Source organism: Meriones unguiculatus, chromosome 6 (assembly GCF_030254825.1).
Source record: "Meriones unguiculatus strain TT.TT164.6M chromosome 6, Bangor_MerUng_6.1, whole genome shotgun sequence".
Taxonomy (NCBI): domain Eukaryota; kingdom Metazoa; phylum Chordata; class Mammalia; order Rodentia; family Muridae; genus Meriones; species Meriones unguiculatus.
In genome coordinates, this window is record NC_083354.1 from 22,447,392 (window position 1) to 22,466,321 (window position 18,930).

The 18,930-nt window shown below is 40.4% G+C and overlaps 1 protein-coding gene across 4 annotated transcripts in view; it reads right to left on the reverse strand.

Annotated features, from left to right (window-relative positions):
- Nucleotides 1-18,930, reverse strand: part of Csnk1g1 (casein kinase 1 gamma 1) — a 118,185-nt gene that overhangs the window by 70,235 nt on the left and 29,020 nt on the right. For all 4 annotated transcript variants that reach the window (XM_021644224.2, XM_060384867.1, XM_021644223.2 and 1 more), the window contains exons 2-3: nt 13,472-13,866; nt 3,579-3,619 (exon numbers count right to left, since the gene is read on the reverse strand). In XM_021644224.2, coding sequence (XP_021499899.1) covers nt 3,579-3,619; nt 13,472-13,652 — 222 coding nt within the window. In that variant the 5' untranslated portion in view covers nt 13,653-13,866. The remainder of the gene's footprint in view (nt 1-3,578; nt 3,620-13,471; nt 13,867-18,930) is intronic.

The window sequence follows — 18,930 nt, forward strand, 5'->3', positions numbered from 1 at the left end:
AAAAACATCATTTATTTATTTATTGAGTTCCATTTATTTATTTATTACAATTTATTCACTTTGTATTACTGCTACAGCCCCTCCCTCTTCTCCCAGTCCTACCATCCCTCCTTCTTCTCCGCCTATGCCTGTTCCCTAGAACCTCCTCCCCTTCTATCTGACCCTAGTCTATTAGGTCTCATCAGGACTAGCTGTATCATCTTCCTCTGTGGCCTGGCAAGGCTGCATACTTTGTATATTTTTAAGCAGTCTTCAATTACATTTCGTTTGTGTGTGTGTGTATAGGCAGGAAGACACTCTGTGTTGGTTGCTTATATTTATGCAGGTTCTGGGTACTGAACTAAGGTTGTCAGGACTGCATGACAAGCATATTTACCTTCTGAGCTGCCCCAACTGGCCTGTACCTTATGACTTTTTAAAAAAGTTCTTAAAAACTAAAGCTATAATGAAGATCCAATGTAGAATTAAAACTGCAGTACCAGCCTTGTTGTGGTGGCACACACCTCTAATCCCAGCACACACAGGCAAATCTGAATTGAAGGCCAGCCTGGTCTACAGAACCAGTTCCAGGATAGCCATGGCTACACAGAGAAACCCTTCCTTGAAAAACAACAAAAAAGCAGTACCAAGTTTCTTGTAATTCTGTGGCAGATGTGCCTGCCTATGAACAGAGAGCTGGTCATCTGCCAGAATCACGGCTTTTCTGGAACATGCAAGCCTGCCTGAAATCCTAGATCAATGACAGATGGCTGTCTTATAGAATCTTGATAGTTCACAAAAATGTTGCTTACAATGAAAGGGATCAATTTCTATTGTCCTGTCCCTTGAATAATTTCAACATCAAGGGATGTGATGCACAGATGGAATTGCTATACTCTAAACAGGAATTCTCATTTTACTCTCTCCTACCTTCCTCCACCTTCCTTTGAACCCAGAACTCCACCCATGTTAAATATGCACCCTACCACTGAGCTATAACCTCATGCCCCTAGTTCTACTTTCTTTACCGGCCATACAAAGCAGAATAAAGATTAATAAAAGGAAATAAAGGAAAAGTAAAATGTCTGTCAATGATATTAATAATATGTTACAGAAACATATCTATAGAGGTCAAAGTGGTATGAAACTTGATAGAATAAATCTAGCAGAAAGCCTCAAAAGAAGACTTGAAAAAAACAAATGGACAATGTCAAATATATAATAATAACATAGAATTTTAAAGAGACAAGTTTTTATATTGATTTAGGGTATTTTTTTGCAAATGTTTTGTTTTGTTTTCAATTTATTGAAATAGTGTCTCACTATACTCATTATATAGCTCAGCCTGGTACAATACTCATGCCTTAGCCTCCACAGTGCTGGGATTCCAAGTGGCCACTAACACATGTGGCTTTCAGTGTTGTGAGGGCTGCTTCTGCCTGTTGAGTAGCCTTAGGTACTTATAGACATTCTGTGTGAAATAGAAAAAGGCAAAGGGCAAATACACTAGAGCATACCTTCCTACAACTAAATATCTCCACAGCAGAACAAGCAGATAATTAATCCCTTACTCTTTTTAGAAGATAGGCGACCTGCATCACTGCACACTCTGCCTCTTTTCCTGCTCTAGTTTCTCTACTAAGAACTCCAAGCAAAGACAAAATCAAAGCAAGGACAGTTGCACAAGCATGCAATCCCAGCACTGATGCTCCTCTAGCACAGTTACAGTCAGCCTGACTACCCACTGAGAACTGGGCCAGCCAGGGCTACAACATGAGCTCCAGTTTCAGACACGAAAAACAACAACAGCAAAGTGCGTGTGTGTGTTGTGATATAGGCTGGTGGCAGAGTGCCTGTCTAGCACACATGATGTCCTAGGATCAAGCTCTATTACAACAACGAACAAACCCAAATCTGAGCATGGTGTCACACACCTGAAGTCCCAGAAGGTACAGGAGGATCAGGATTTCACTGTGCTCTTCAGGTATACATGGAGTTTGAGTTTAAGGCTGGCCTGAATTACATGAAACAACTCAAAAATGGGAACAGAGCTGGGAGTTTAACAAGTTGCCTGTTTTAAATCTCTCTGACTGTTCTCTCCTTCATAGAGAAACTAACCTGGCAACTATGACTCACAAAAGAACCTTAACAGCCCCACAAACTGACAATCTAAAGAAGACAAAAAGACTAAGCAGAACCAGAGAGGACGTTTTTTGTGAGTTTTGTTTGTTTGTTTCTTGAGTTAGGGTGGCACACACCTTTAGTCTTAGCATTTAGGGAGACAGAGGCAGGTGGAGCTCTGTAAGTTTGAGGCCAGCCTGGTCTACAGAGTGAGTTTCAGGATAGCCAGAGCTACACTGAGAAACCTTGTGAAAAATAAAACAAACAAACAAAAAGAGCTAGGTCTCAAGGCACAGGCTAGCCTCTAATTAGCTATGCATCTTAGGATGATGCTGAGTTCCTGATCTCTTGCCTCTGCCTCCCAATCCTTGGAGTTACAGACATGCACCACCATAACGAGTTTGACAGCTTTTTGTTTTGTTTTGTGTTTTTGAAACAGGGTTTCACTTTGTAGCCCCAGCTGGCCTGCAACTCACTATGAAGACCAGGCTGGCCTCTAACTCACAGAGATCCACCTGCTTCTTAAACTCAGACTCAACATATACCTGAAGATGATGCTGATACTCCTGCCTCCTTTCAGGCACTGGAACTGAAAGCGTGTGCTGAAAGCGTGTTGCCATACCTGGCTTGACAACTTTTTAAAGTAGTTGTTCTTAACCTGTGGATTGTGACCCCTTTGGCAAACCTCTATCTCCAAAAATATTTACATTATGATTCATAAAAGTAATAAATTACAGGTATGAAGTAGCAATAAAAAATTTTATTGTGGGGGGCACCACAATAGTTTATATAAAAGCATCACAGCATTAGAAAGGTTGAGAAGCACTGCTTTAAAGCATCAACGAGATGGTCAGATTTTTTTTCGGTTAAATATATTAGTAAATACCTTATATTTAAAAAATGGATGTCATAAGGCTCCAGAAAAATGCTCAGTGGTTTAAAGTACTTGTTGCTCTTGCAGATGACCCAGGTTCAATTCCCAGCACCAACAATGTAGTTCACAGCCATCCCTTAACTCCAGGTCCAGGGGACTGGAGCACCCTCTTCTGGTCTCTCTGGGCACTATACATATACAAAATGCTTCTCTCCCTTTCTCTTTCTCTCTCTGTCTTGTCTCTCTCACACACAGGCAAAACACTTATACACATAAAATAAAAAGCATTAACAACAAAATTAGATATCAATCTGGGACCACAAAAGAGTCCAGAGAATTACTTGTTCCTTCAGCTATTTTTTTCAATCAATTAACTTTTGCCTCATCTTTGCTAGCACTATAGTTAGTATACCATTTATACATCACACGGCATATAGTGATTTATTACTATAACATCCTGATGGAGGAAAAACGACTATCTGGCATCATATGCACAGTAAAAATAGCAGTATTATTGTGAATGCCTACCATGATTTCCTGTAAGAAGACATTAGCAACAAAAACGCCCGAACACAAAGACCACAAACACACACATTCTACTTACCAGTTTGATGGCTACATATTCATTGGTGTAGAGATTTTTTCCTAAGGGAAAAAGAGAATGTATATATTTAGTGACATTAGCTTACAAGGTCATGAGAAAGGTGGATTTTCTAACTGGGCTCCCATATATGAAGCCAGAGCTAAGTAAAAAGCTAAACATAGATAATGAAAACCAGCAGGACCAGGACAAAAAGAGCTTGAGAATCAAAAACTCTAAGCTACACAAGAGACTATGTTTTGTTTTTAAAAAGAGAAAACCAACCAAATCCACCCCTGCTTCTCTCCTTTATGTCCCCACATACATGCAACCTTACTATTTCTCAATTATTATGGCATTAAGCAAAACGAGAAGAAACGCCACAGTTTCAAAACTAGAAATTTAAGCTTGGAAAAGGTTGGAGGCAGAAGAATCAGGAATTTAAGGTCATCCCTGGCTACACACTGGTTTAAGGTCAGCCTGGGCTATATGAGCTCTTGTCTCAACTCTCCTATCTCTAGAAAAAATAAATAAATAAACTTAGATCAGGGGTGTACTTAAGAGGTAGGATCAAAGAAGAGATCTAATAGTTAAGGTGAACCGATGTGGTAGTCACGTTCAGCAAAGGAATAAATCTGGACAGCATTATGAACAGAAAGAAAACAATTACTGTAGATGACAGAACCAGGGAAGTCTCAGTTGAATTTCCCCCCTTTGACCTCTCCTCCTCCACAAAGTATCAAAGAACAAGCAGTATTTTAACAGCTGAAGGATGGGTAGGATCATTTCAGGAAGAGGAACCCGGAAAAGCAAACAAAAATAAAGCAGGAGAAGCCTCAGCTGCCTAGGCTTAGAATTTACCTCTGAGCTTTCTGGCCACTGGATCTAATCTAATCTAACATTTAAACACAGGTAATATAAAATTGTCTTATGCTGTTCTACACTGTTCTAATTTATTGCTGGCTCTAAAAATGGGCTCTTGTTCACCATTTTTCAGACCCAGGCATGTTTTTAAAGCCTGGGGTCAAAAACTACAGGGTTACTGACTTATATTGGATATGGTTAAAAATCTGTAATATTTATAGCAAAATGTTAACTTAAAACTCCTAACTCAGGGTTAGTAATTGAAAATCTGTGCTTACATAATCTTAAACAATGTGACATGATTCCATTCTGGGATAAAAACAACGCGTGGCTGCTTGCCATCTTCGTTATGGGATAAAGAAGGTGGACATCATGATCTCACCACCATCCTGACTAAAAACAGCAATATATAAGCTCATCAAAGAAACAGATCTCAAGCTGGAGAGATGGTCAGCAGTTAAGAGCACTGGCTGCTATTCTAGAAGTCCTGAGTCCAATTCCCAGCAACCACATGGTAGATTACAACCATCTATAATGAGCTCTGGTGCCCTCTTCTGGTGTGAAGGTGTACGTGCAGATAAAGTACTCATACATTAAGTAACTAAGTCACTAAATCTTAAAAACAAACAAACAAAAAACATGTCTCCAAAGACACTTTTATATTCCATAATTACACACCAAATAAAAGTCAGAAAAGTTACCGGTCTAGTTATGGTCTATGCTTATGAATTAAAAAGTTTTATTTTGATACTAGAAGAGCTTCAAATCAGTCGTGATTTTTATATCTAAACCTAACGGAGTTAAAACATAAAGTCCTAATCTCATGAAAGCTACTGAATTATTGTAAACTGTTAAGGGTAACTAAGAAGTACAAGCTTGTAGTCAATAACTTTATAAATGACCAAATCCTTCAATGAGTTCAGAACTACATCTGTAGTCATGCTAAGTACTAACGTAATTAATTACAGGAAGAAGCCTTATTCAGCTTCCTGTTTCATGTTTACAAGGTGCAGGTTACAGCAGATAACTAAAAAGTGACAGATTGTCTAACTTGAACATGCTTGGTAGGCACTAGCCCCCAAGCCTGTCAGAGACTTGCTGAATATGCCATTTAAGATGTTTAAACCTAATGTGACAGACGCCCAAATCCCAACCGTGACCCCCACAAGGTCTCCAAGAAAATATGGGCACAACAACAAGAAATCCACCTGGATTAGGATACGATAACCACTGAGAAAGACTGCCCCAATGCCTTGACCACTGCTAGGGCATGGCCTGAACTGTGGACAAATAGGACACCCGGAGAGTTAATTGTTCTATGTTGCCTGACAAGGAGAGTTACGTCTCTCTCATGTTCTCTTATCTTCTGGGTCTGATTGCCAGATTGCCACTGTCCATGTTGCTATGGAGACCACAGGAACCTAGGACAACTGTCTCGGTAGTGGACTATGGACTAGTCTCTGTTATTTTAATGGATACATAGGCCATTAAGATTATAATTTATCCTTCTCAGGTCTCTGATCACATTGACAGCTAAGCTAACTATAGCTTGACAGCTGAAAAAGAACAGGCAACAAGCTCCTTACCCCAAGGTAATGTACCACCGTGTAAGTTCACTGATCAATTCATGAGCTACTTAAAACTAGTTTGCCTTGCTTACAGGCTTCATGTTAAAAGGTAAACAGGTTTCAGATGGAACTTTTACTATTCCTTTATCTAAAGGAACTCACTTTACAATGACTGCTCCCAGCAATCAACTACCTGTGTCTCATGGTAAATAATTGGATAGGAAAAAAGATGTGAATTTAAGTAAGGCCTCAGGATACAGAAGCTGAAGTTATGAGGACCTAAGAAAATATTTTAGGATCTAAGAAGGTGTTTTAAGATTGGTAAATGGAAATGAAAGCTTAAATGGTGCTAAGAAAGTGGCTTAGGGTATTAAAAAAAAAAATGAAAAAATGCTTTAGATTTCTTCCCTTCACTATGCTACTGTTGTATTATGACTTTAAACAGTTAGAGTTCTAATAAATTATTAGTCTATCTCTGGTAAAGCCTTCTACCATATGATCCACTAGCACAGTCACAAGCTCAAGATTTTCACTTTTCTTTGGTTGTCTTCGAAGTGTAGACTGTGTTTCTCTTTGGGCTACATCTAAATACATCCCATCTTCTGAAGGAGAAGCTCCTCTTTCAGTCGGTAGCCATACTGAGAACCGAACGAGCTCCTGCCCTTTCTGCTCAGCAGTCTGTCTTTGAGCTCACCTTCGTGCTTTTAACCCCAAATTATCTCCCAAGCCTCTACAATGACACAAAGATGTGTCTCTACTGCCTTTCTCCACAATGTGAATTTCAGTACAGATTACAAACAATGGTAAGTCGAACATGTCTAAAACTTATTTTTTGTAAACTTAAAAAGATTCTTGTGAGCTTCAGATAATCCACTTGGACCCACCTCTCACAGGTCAAACGGGCTCCAGGTAAGAGCCCCCCGTCAGTCAGCAGCCTGAGGTCCCCACTGTGCTTACTCCAGAGGATGGGGTTCTCCCCTTCCCTAGGTCTGGAACTCAAGTTTCAAAGGCACACCCAAGAAAAAAAATCTCTCCCTACCCGCTTACCTTTATAGATATATTATATTTATATACTATAAATATATTATAAAGATATAAAGATAACATTATCTTTATATAATATTTATATTTATAGAAATTTTTATATTTATATAATATAAATATATATCATAAAAATATACAGATAACATATTATCTTCATTTATAATATTTATATTTATAGAAATTTATATTTATATCATATAAATATATTTTAAATATATTTATATTTGTTAATATATATTATATAAAATAAGAATATATAAATATATTTATATATATTTAAAATAATATATATTTATATATTATATTTGCCCCAGCATCCTGCCAAGTCCAGGTGTTCCTTAAAATCTGCATCCAGAACAGCCCCAAAGCAGTTACCCACAGGTGTTCCAGTCCAGCCCCAAAGATTGCCTCAACTGGACTTGCACTTTCCTAGACCCGGATGGTCCCACAAAGCCTGAGTCAAATAAACTACTCTCCCAGGACTTGGCCAGCATCCCAATTTTCTTAGGGTCCCCAAAGATGATGTCACCACCAACAGCAGGAAATAGTCTAGAGGACACAGCATCCCACTCCCGCCCCACCATTACCCCTTCCTAGTTTCTCATTTTTATTTAAACACAAAGGGAGAGATGTTAGCGTACAGGCGATTCTGCTGGCCTGCCCTCAGGGACCTAGCAATTGCTTACATCATGACCTGTTACCTACACCAGGTGGGACAGGCGTGTGCAGCCTGATATACCACCTCAGCTCTCTCTGTTCCAGTGTGTTCTCGTTCTCTCTCTCTCTCTCTCTCTCTCTCTCTCTCTCCCTTTCTCGTCCTTGGCAGTCCTCTCTCCCTCTCTGCCCCTCCTTCTCTCTCTATCCTCATGGCTCTTCTCCTGTCTGTCTGCCTGTCTACATGTCTGTCTACTTATCTGCCTGTACCCCTTCTTCAATTCCTCACTCCTCTCTCTTTCTCCAATAAACCTCCTTATAACAGATCTGTTTCATGGACTAATTTTTCAAGGGCACACTTTGGCATGGGCCTGTACTTGGGAGACAGAGGGAGGTGGAACTCTGTGAGTTTGAAGCCAGCCTGGTCCACAAAGCAAGTTCCAAGACAGGCAGGGCTGAACAAAGACATCCTGCCTTACACACAAACACAAACACAAACACACACACAAATAAAAAACTTGGGCGAGCTGGGACTAGAAGTGTGTGTGCAATCATGCCCATGTTGGGGCCTCAAAACTGGGGTCTTGAGCAAGCTATTCATTTTGTATCTTAGCTGTAGGCCCTCCCTTTACCCCTTCTAATCCCACCCTTCCTTCCTTTTCTCCTTCTATGCCCCTCTCCCAGCCCACTGATAGGGGAGGTCCTCCTCCCCTTCCATTTGACCCTAGCCTATAAGGTCTCATCAGAGCTGGCTGCAGTGTCTTCCTCTGTGGGCTGGTAAGGCTGCCCCCCCCCATCCCGGAGGTGATCAAAGAGCCAGCCGCTGAGTTCATGTCAGAGACAGTTCATGTTCCCCTGTTCTCCCATTTGGAGACTGAGCTGCCTAGAAATAATCTTTCAGCAGGGTGGTGGTAGCATGCATTTTTAATCCCAGCACTTGGGAGGCAGAGGCAGGTGGATCTCTGTAAGTCTGAGGCCAGCCTGGTCCACAGAGTGAGTTCCAGGTTAGCCAGGACTACATAAAGAGAAACCCTGTTTTGAAACAAACAACAAACAAACAAACAGAAGAAAGAGAGAGACGGAAATAAGTAAAAAAAAAAAAAAAAATCTTTCCATTACTAGGAAAGTTAAGCAGCAGTGATGAAACTTCCAGGTTGGTAACAGCTTGATTTCGTCATGTCCTATGACTGAGTAGGTAGTGTCTTCAGCAATAGGGTCTCAATTGGTCTGTCTCTCCTTGTAAACACACATGTAAGAGAGTGCTTTCTTCATGTTTACGCATCACATGCATGTCTAGATGCCCTTGAAAGGCTTGAACAGGGCATCAGATCCCTGGAAGTTATGAGTTATGAACGGTTGTGAGTCATTGTGTGGGTGCTGAAAATTGAACCCAGGTCCTCTGTAAGAAGATTAAGAGTTATTAAATGCTGAGCCATCTCTCCAGTCTTCAGAAACAGGGTCTCATTATCAAGTTTTGGAGGGTAACCACAAACAATGGCAATTCCTGGTAACTGGGAACGAGAGGAGCTGGTATACACAGTCCCACTGACCATCAACTCAAAAAGAGGTAACCTATATCTGGCCCTGGCATTTAAAAAATTGATAGCCTATGGTAAAATAAGTTCCTATAAGACTTTATCAAAGGTCTTTAGTATTAGCTATCTGTCCCTTTCCTATCTCCTCTACCCTGTCATCCCTTCCATGTATACTGCTGGGAAAGAAGAGTAATCATCAGCTTACCCAGCTGTGAACCCTATGAGCTACAGTAATGACTGGCCTGGAAAGATATGTCCACTAGTGTAATAGTGGCTTAGACGTTAAGGGAGTAACCAGCACCTTTCTGATCGGATTTAAAGTCTGCTCTACACGATGAGACTCATGACTGCTTGGTACTGTAAACTAGGGCCAAAACAGATGGCTGCCCAGGTCACGAGCTGGAGGAGAGAACGTAATACTATTTATTATTCTGCTAAATGGGCATAGTAATAAAACGGCTTCCTCAGTTCTTATCTTCGTATCTACAGATTAGTACATTTCTCAGACATCATCCGTGAAGCTTCTTTTTTTTATAGATGGCAATTATATGGATACCCACAACTGAGTGCAGCGAACAGACTGTGGAGGACTTAACTCTAAGTGAGACACTTATAGTACTCCCCTACCACCACCACCAAGGCTAGGCTAAGAGATCATCGTAAAACAGTGGGCAAAAAGATTCTGAGAGCCAAAAGCATAGCTCTGAGGCAAGATACTACATAGAGAAACAATGTTTTAAGAAAGGTGAAAGTGAGAATAAGTAATGAGACTAAGGAGGGGAAGGGTGGACTAATTCTGCAAGGTTTTTTGGGGGGTTGGGAGAAGAGGAGTCTATTACTTAAACATTAAGGCCACTGCTTATAAGACACTGCTTATATGACACTGCTACAGTTGTCACATAAGGAAAGAACAAAGGAAGCATAAGTTACCCTCTTGTCCACCTGATAAATTACTGAATAAATAACTAAAAATACTCAGAAAAAAAAATTCCTGAACTTGAAAGGAGAGGCAGGCACCATGACACATATTTGTAATACCAACATCTGGGAAATAAAAGGCAAAAATCAGAGATTGAAGGCCAGCCTAGGCTACACAGCAATTTTGAGAGGAGCCTGAACAAATAAAACATATTAAGAAATGAAGGGGCTAGAGAGATAGCTCAGAGGTTAAGAATACTGGCTGTTCTTCCAGAGGTCCTGAGTTCAATTCCCAGCATCCACATGGTGCTCATGACCATCTTTAGTGAGATCTGGTGCCCTCTTCTGGCATGCAGGCAGAACACTGTATAAATAATAAATAAATAAATAAATCTTAAAAAAAGAAAGAGATGAAGAAAGAAAGATCAAGTAAGGAGAATTCACTTACAGAACAGAAATGAACATTTTTACTTTAGATAGTGAGCAACGTAATGAATTCTTACAAAGGAATTTGGGGCTCAGTGAAGACGTTCAGCAGCTGAAGTTTTTACCATTAAAGCTTGACAGCACAAGTTTGATCCCTGGAACCCATTCAAGGTGGAAAGAGAACTGATTCAACAAAGCTATCCTCTCAGCTCCACATGTACACAGTGAAAGACAAGTGTGTGTGTATGTGTGTGTGTTGAGCACACACCCACACACCTGACACAGAAGAGCTCAAACAGAGGTGTACATACTGTTTATGAGTGACCTTTTTTACCTTAAATCTTGTTTTCTGCACAATCTTCTCCTTAGACTACAGAAAGAGAGAAGGATGTCAGACAACCTACTCTACTCTATGGTTAATACAAGGATAAAGGCAGCTGAAGAGAAAGGTAAGTCCTTTCTTCTAACTACAAAAGTCAAAAGAAGATGTGTCAGCCTATGACCACAGCATGTTGGAAGCTGAAGCAAGAGTATTTAGTCTGAAAAAAGACTATGCTTTTTTGTGTAGCCCTGGCTGTCCTGGAACTGTATCTGTAGACCAGGCTGTCCTTGAACTCAAGATCTATCTGCCTCTGCCTCCTAAGTGCTGGGACTAAAGGTGTGTGCTTCCACAGGAGAGAGACAGTCTTTTAAAAAATAAAAAGAAATACCAAAATTAATCTAGATTCACCAGAGGGGGAAAAAAATCTAGTACTCTTAAAGAAGAAAAGGGCTACATTTTGTTTGTTTGTTTGTTTTTCCAGTCAGGGTTTCTTTGTGTGACAGCTCTGGCTGTCCTGGAACTCACTCTGTAGGCCAGGCTGGCTTTGAACTCACAAAGATCCACCTGTCTCTGCCTCATCAGTGTTGGGATTAAAGCCTTACGCCACCACCACCAGGCTCAAATTTATCTTTTTTTACTGAATGGACTTTTTTATTTTCATGTAAACTTGTAATATAAATCTTAGAGTTCAAGAAAACAAATTTCCAGTTCCTGTAGCTACGGTTTGTCTTGGCTTAAAAGAAATTAAGCCATTTTGGGCTCTGAGAATATTCAAGTTTATGTATTAGAAACTGCCTCTCAGCCATAATTTTGTGTTTATTCCATAACATATCTAATGCAAGCAGTACGGTGACGGTAAAACAAAGTCAATCCATTAAGTGAATGAATATTTGCAAAACTAATTGCTAAAGCAATCAAACCTTAACGTTTAAGTAATTGTCAGGAAGGCATGCAGTGTGAAATCACACACCTTCTATTCTCAGGAGTGTCTGGCTTAGCAAATCAGAGCAGGAACACAGTTCTAACTATGAAGGCCTTTTTATTACCCTAGTCAGGTCAATTCCAAGTTGCCAGCCTTCTATACTGAAAAATGGTTTCATTCTTAGCATCTTTCAATTCAATTCCAGACCTGGAGGTATGCAGCTAGGAGAGGATGTTTTGCTAAGGATTGAAAAAGGTAATCATATCTATATAATATTTTCATTTTTTTAAAGAATCATCAAAAGTAGCATAAGTTAAAAAACAAAACAAAACAAACACCCAATCAGTTCATGTTCCTACCCTCACAATGGTCCAAAGGTCAAAGTTTCTTATGGTTAATTTCATAATAATCCATACCTTCAACTACTACTTAGGGGCTGGAGAAAAGGCTCAACAGTCAAGAGTGCTTGCTGTTCTTCTAGAGGGCCCTAATTTAGTTGCCAGCACCCACATACGGTGGCTCACAACTACCTGTAACTATAGCTCCGTGGGATCTAATGTCCTCTTCTGGCCTCTTTTGGGTAGCTGCACATATTTTCTGTTTGGGGTGGCGGTAACATGCCTGTACTCTCAGCACTTGGGAAGAAGAGGGGTCTAAGACCACAGGGATATCCAGAAGGTCAAGGTTAGCCTGGTCTACATAGTAAGTTTTAGGCCAGTCAGGGCTGAATGGAGACCCTGTCTCAAAAATAAGTTAACAAAAAAATTTCAATTCTCCATTAATATAGCATAGCATATTAAAAAGCATATAAGTTCCAGTATACATTCTTTTCAATCTCTTATCTTCCAGCTGATTAATTCTGTCATTATTCATTACTATTCACAAATTCGTATTTGGTGTGATGATGTTTTCTTATAATGCCAGCACTCAGGAGACTGAGATAGGAGAGTTACAACTTTGAGGTCTGTGTGGGCTATATAATGAGTTCAAAGTCAGCCTGGGCCACAGAACAAAATATGTCTCAAAATTAAATATAAAAAAATTTTACAGCAGGCACGGTGGCACATGCCTATAATCCCAGCACTTGGGGAGACAGAGGCAGGTGGATCTCTGTAAATCTGAGGTCAGCCTGGTCTAAAAGTGAGTCCAGGACAGCCAAGGCTACACAGAGAAACCCTGTCTTGAAAAACCAAAAAAGAACATTTTTACAGCGGGGCACGGTGATGAACTCCTTTAATCTCAGGAGGCAGAGGCAGGCCTGGTCTACAAAGCAAGATCTAGGACAGCTAGAGCTACACAGGGAAACCTTGTCTTGACAAACCAATAAATAATAATAATAATAACTTTTAAAATGTAAACATTAATAAAGACATACTCTACATTGGTGGAAAATTAAAAATCTTGTCACACATGAAAAAAGAAAAGCCAGGGCTGGAGAGATGGCTCAGCAGTTAAGAGCCCTAACTACTCTTTCAGAAGACCCAGGTTTAATTCCCAGCACCCACATGGTAGGTCACAACTGTGTATAACTTCCAGTTGCAGGGATCAGCACCCTCACACATATATACACGTAGGCAAAGCACCAATGCTTATCTTGAAACCCAACAGAGTACAGTAATTGTTACTTTTGTCAGCAGAAGCCACAGATGTAACCAAGCTCTTACCTAATCTGAGTTCTCCGAAGTTCCCACACCCTATCTTCTTGCCAACTCTGAAGTTGGGTCCCACCATGAGAACCCCAGAGGATGTTGTGGTGCCAGATGGTCGGGAACAGTGTGTATTCCTTTGTGCCATGGCTTTAGTTGTCCGCTGTCTGTCATCCTTTTCCCTGTTAGAATGGTCCATGATCCTGCACGGTAGTCTCTGGACAATGAGTGACCTCAGTGTGTATACTTCTCTTTAGCACAGAAGTATGTCCAAATCAACCACAATCAGAGAAGAAGGAGTTTTGGCACCATATTTATGCTTTTAATTTACTTCCAGAAGATGAAAAACCACTGATCAGTTCTTGAAGAACATGTAGTCTGCAGGTTTCAAGCATAGGAGGACATTTTGTAACCTGGATAAAAATCAAGAAAAATAGTTAAAAAAATAATTTTTAAAGCAAACTAAGAAAGTCACTAATTAGAATGGATCCTATCCAATGATTAGCACAGTGATCTTCAAAACACCTTAAAACAGGTTTTGGTTTCATCTTGTTAGCCACCTGGATTAGTTATTTACAAGTTAACACAAGCTAAGTAAACTGCAAACCAAGAAGCTAAGGGAGCACACATTAAGTATTTAAGACGAAACATTTTTCTTAGTGATGTCCATGTAGCCAGAAAGAAAAATATTTGCTAAGTTGTTTTCTTAAATCACTGTGTAACATGGTATTCAGCAGAAAGGGTTAATGCTAATTTTAATAAACTGTAGACAATTTAATTCAAGGCTCTCCACATAAAATTTGTCTAAAACTTATTAGAAATGAGACTATTCAGTGTTTCTCTCACCATTTTACCAAGTACTGGCAGCAATCATGCAATCCAAAATGTACAAACTGGCAACAGTCTCTCAGAAGCTCACACTTATGTTTTTTGGTGTTGTTTCTCTTCAAGTGTCTCTCTTAACCTTTATGCTAAAGCAGATACTCTACTTCATAAAACCCCAACTCTGCTTCAAAAGAGAGAAATGAGACAGGCATGGTGGTGTACGCCTTTAATCCCGGCACTCAAGAGAGGCAGAGACAGGTGGATCACTGCGAGTTTGAGGCCAGCCTGGTCTACAAAGTGAGTGCAGCATAGCCAAGGCTACACAGAGAAACCCTGTCTCAAAACAAAACTAAAAAACCTGAATGAATGAATGAATGAATGAATGAATGAATGAGACGTGAGCTGGAGGCTCAAGCCTTTAATCCCAGCACTTGGTAGGCAGAGACGGGCAGTATCTGTGAACCTGAGGCCAGCCTGGTCTACAAAGAGAGATCCAGGACAGCAAGGGATCACACAGAGAAACCCTGTCTTGGAAAAACCAAAAAGAAAAAAGAAAACAAAGCCATAAATCTAAAATCTTAACCTTTATCCTCAGCAGAATTCTCTAGTGTCTCACATAAAAACTGAGCCCAAGACAAAAGCTGACAATAAGATGATTTGATAATTCATGTGGTTGTGATATTATGATACACATAGATTTTGGCCATGGTTCTGGCTCTTTACTCACACAGCCATAGTTCCTTCCTAAAAGACCAGAATAAGCTTCAGTAAGCAGGGCCTTTGTTTCACCTTTATCTTCTCCCTTTTCTCCCCAAAGCAGACCATAGAAATTAAAATTTCTCCTCCCCCAAGGTAAGTCACACAAATCAAAATATACTCTCATAGTCCCAGCTTTGAAAATGACCATAAAAAAATTCTCAGCTCTAATTTGTTTGGCAGTAGATCATAAGATCATCACCCCTCAAATCTCAATTCATGAGAACAGTCTGCTACTGTTCAGCATGAATGCCATCAGAGGTCCAGAGGATTAGGAATGAGAAGATGCATTGGGTTTTCATACTCCTTTCTTTCTAGTCATTATTTCCACCTACTTCAATCATGACTACGCAAAGAAAGTCTCCATGACAACCCAAAAGGACAGATCCCTGTAGACACTGTGGTTCCTCAGAAAAGGCATGGAAACCTTATATCCCTAACCCTTATGCAACTCTTCACCTGTACCCTTTGCAACATCCTTGATAACCACCAAATCCTAAATTATTTTCCCATGAATTTTGTGAGCCATTCAAAACAAATGAATACAGAAGTGAGGAGAAGGAAGCTATTCATGGCCAGTTGGTCAAAACCACAAGCAAAACAACCAGACTTAGAAGGGGAACCTCAGATCTGGGGAAGGACAATTTTAAGGACTTTTACTCAACCTGTAGGATCTAATGCCGTTCCAAGGTTGACAGTGTCAGACCAGAGTTAGGACACCAAGTCTACCTCTGCAGAATTAACTGCTTACTTGTTGGTGGGAGAATCTCCACCCTTTCTCAGGTGACAAAAAAGTCTTTTGTTCTTACTATCTTTAATTCTTACCAGAAAAGGGAGAAAAATGATCTAAATGCAGTAAATAAGTGTCTATTTTCCTAATGAATAAATCAACTGTTTATTATTTAATAAATATGTCACACATTATAGTGAACTCATTTATTTGAACCTTTACAGTCGCATCATAGTTAAGAAACTTCAATTCTAAGCCAAGCAAGGTAGTGTACACATGTAATCCCAGTACTTGGGAGGCGGAGATAGAAAGGTCAGTAGCCCAAGGTCAATCTTGATACACAGAAAATCTGAAGCCGGTTTGGGCAACAAAACGCTGTCTCAAAAACTAAACACAAATACTATAGAAAAATCTGACTGTAAGCAAAAGGCTTATAATTTAATTCAGCTAAAACAAAAATCATATAGTAAAGCTATAATAAACCTAAGAGGTTATCAAGCTTGATTTATTTTATCCAATACGCATACATATGTTTTTCAAGGCACAGTTTCTCTGAGTAGCCCTGGATGTCCTGGAACTTGCTCTGTCACCCAGACTGGCCTCAAATTCAAGAGATCTACTTGCCTCTGCCTCCCAAATGTTGGGATTAAAGGCATTCACCACCGCTGCCCTGCACCAAGATACTATTTATAAGAGGGATGTCTTTAAAGCAAAGAAAAGGGGAATAGAGAGATGACTCTATTAAGAGCACTATGTATTGCTCTTCTTACTTCTGAGGACAAGTTTGGTTCCCAGCACCCATGGCAGTTGGCTCACAACCACCTGTAACTCTAGCTCCAGGGCATCCAACATCCTCTTCTGGCCTCCACAGATACCTCATGAATGTGTGCCCATATACATAATGTCCTCTTCTGGCCTCTGTGGGCACCAACATATATTACATAAAAAAATTAAAAACAAAAGTGCTACAGGTTCTGGTTCTACTTTGTCTCTCTTCCACAATTCCAATTAATGTCACCCATTTTCATCATCCTCACCCCTTAATGCTCATCAGTCTATTTCAGTTCTTAAATTTGTCCCCATTTCTCCACTTAAAAGGTCACATTTGGGGCTGGAGGGATAGTTCCAATGTGAAGAGTGCTTGCTGTGTCATCTTGACTGGAGTTCTGCTCCCAGCACCCCCACAAAAAGCCAGGTATCTTGTAAATGTGGGCAACTTACTTCTAAAGTATCCGATGCCCTCTTCTGGCCTGCCCTCGCACAAGCACGTGCACTTGCACATACAGTCACTCCTATGAACACATCCACATACAAATAAATTAAGCCTTTAAAAATCTGCTTTTATTTCAAAACAACAACAACAACAACTCATCTTTGCTAGGGCTACGAATGCAGCTCAGTGGTAAGATGCTTGACTAACATGTACAAGTTGGAGATATCTTGAGTTGTTTTGAAGTTCTATTAATCAAGACACTAGAGTTCTGTTGAGATAAACAAACAGAAGAAATGAAATAGATGCCCAAAAAAGGACTGACAAAAATATGGACACACTGGTTTTTCATAAACAAACAAAGGTTAATTCTATGAAAACCACACATATCCATGAGTCTCATATGCACACAGATACATACACACACACAAACACAGATTCTAAATGTAGATATACACTTTTCTTAAAGTTTAATGCAAGCTATGGGTAGCATTGTATGCCTTTAATCCCAGCACTCAGGAGGCAGACGAAGGCAGATCTTTGTGAATTTGAAGCTGGCCTGGTCTACAGGGGGAGTTCCAGGACAGCCAAAAACAAAAACAAAAAACAAACAAACAAAAACAAACCAAACAAACAAAAAACCCAAAAGCTCAGCTTAAAATGAATCAGACTTGTGTGTGTGTGTAAGAATGCCTTCTGTGTTGATGTACTCAGAGGACAGAGCAGGGTTTTAAATACATTTGTACTGGGGTTAGAGATAGTTGTGAGCCACCTGACATGGGTGCTAAGAACTGAACTCAAATCTCCAAGAGTAGCAAATGCTCTTAGTCATTGAGCCATCTCTCCAGCCCCCTTTTAAAGGTTTATTTTACTTTTGTAGTTTTTTGAGACAGCCCTGGCTGTCTGGGACTCACTATGTAGATCAGGCTTGGCTATGAATTCCCAGAGTTCCATCTGTCTCTTCCTTGCATGTGCTGGGATTAAAAATGTGGGGTCTGAACTCTGTGCTCTCTGAAACAAAATGAGATACTATTTCTCTTAGAGTTTCTAATGCTATGATAAAACAAGACCAAAAGCAGGTTGGAAAGAAAAGGGCTTATTTCATCTTACAGCTTATAAATCCATCACTGAGAGAAGCCAAAGCAGAAACCTAGAGACAGAAACTGGAGCAGAAGCCAGAAGTGCTGTTTACTGGCTTGCTCCTCAAGTATTGTTTTGTTTTTCAAGACAGGATTTCTCTATGTCCCCTGGATGTCCAGGACTCACTTTGTAGACCAGACTGGCCTTGAACTCACAGAAATCCATTCGAACTCACAGAGAGCCTCTGCCTCTGTCTCCCTGGCATCAGACTACTTACTTAAAGCACCCAGGACTACCAGACCAAGGTAGCCTTGTCAACAGTGAGCTGGGCCCTCCCATAACAATAATCAATCAAGAAAATACACCAGAGGCTTGCCCACTGGCCAACCTGCTGGAAGAATTTTCTCAATTAAGGTTCCCTCTTCCTTATGAAAGAAGAGGGAGATAGCAAAACCTGGAGGGGACAGGAGCTCTACAAGGAGAGCAACAGAACCAAAAAGTATGGGCATAGGAGTCTTATCTGAGACTGATACTCCAACCAAGAACCATGCATGGAGATAACCTAGAACCCCTGCACAGATGTAGCTCATGGCAGCTCAGTGTTCAAGTGGGTTCCCTAGTAATGGGAACAGGGAGTGTCTCTGACATGAACTCAGTGGCTGGCTCTTTGATCAGCTCCCCCTGAGTGGGGAGCAGCCTTACCAGGCCACAGAGGAAGACAATGTAGCCAGTCCTGACAAGACCTGATAGGCTAGGGTCAGAGGGAAAGGGAGGAACGCCTCCCCTATAAGTGGACTTGGGAAGGGGCATGGGAGGAGATGAGGGAAGGAGGGTGGGATTAAGAAGGGATGAGGGAGGGGGCTACAGCTGGGATAC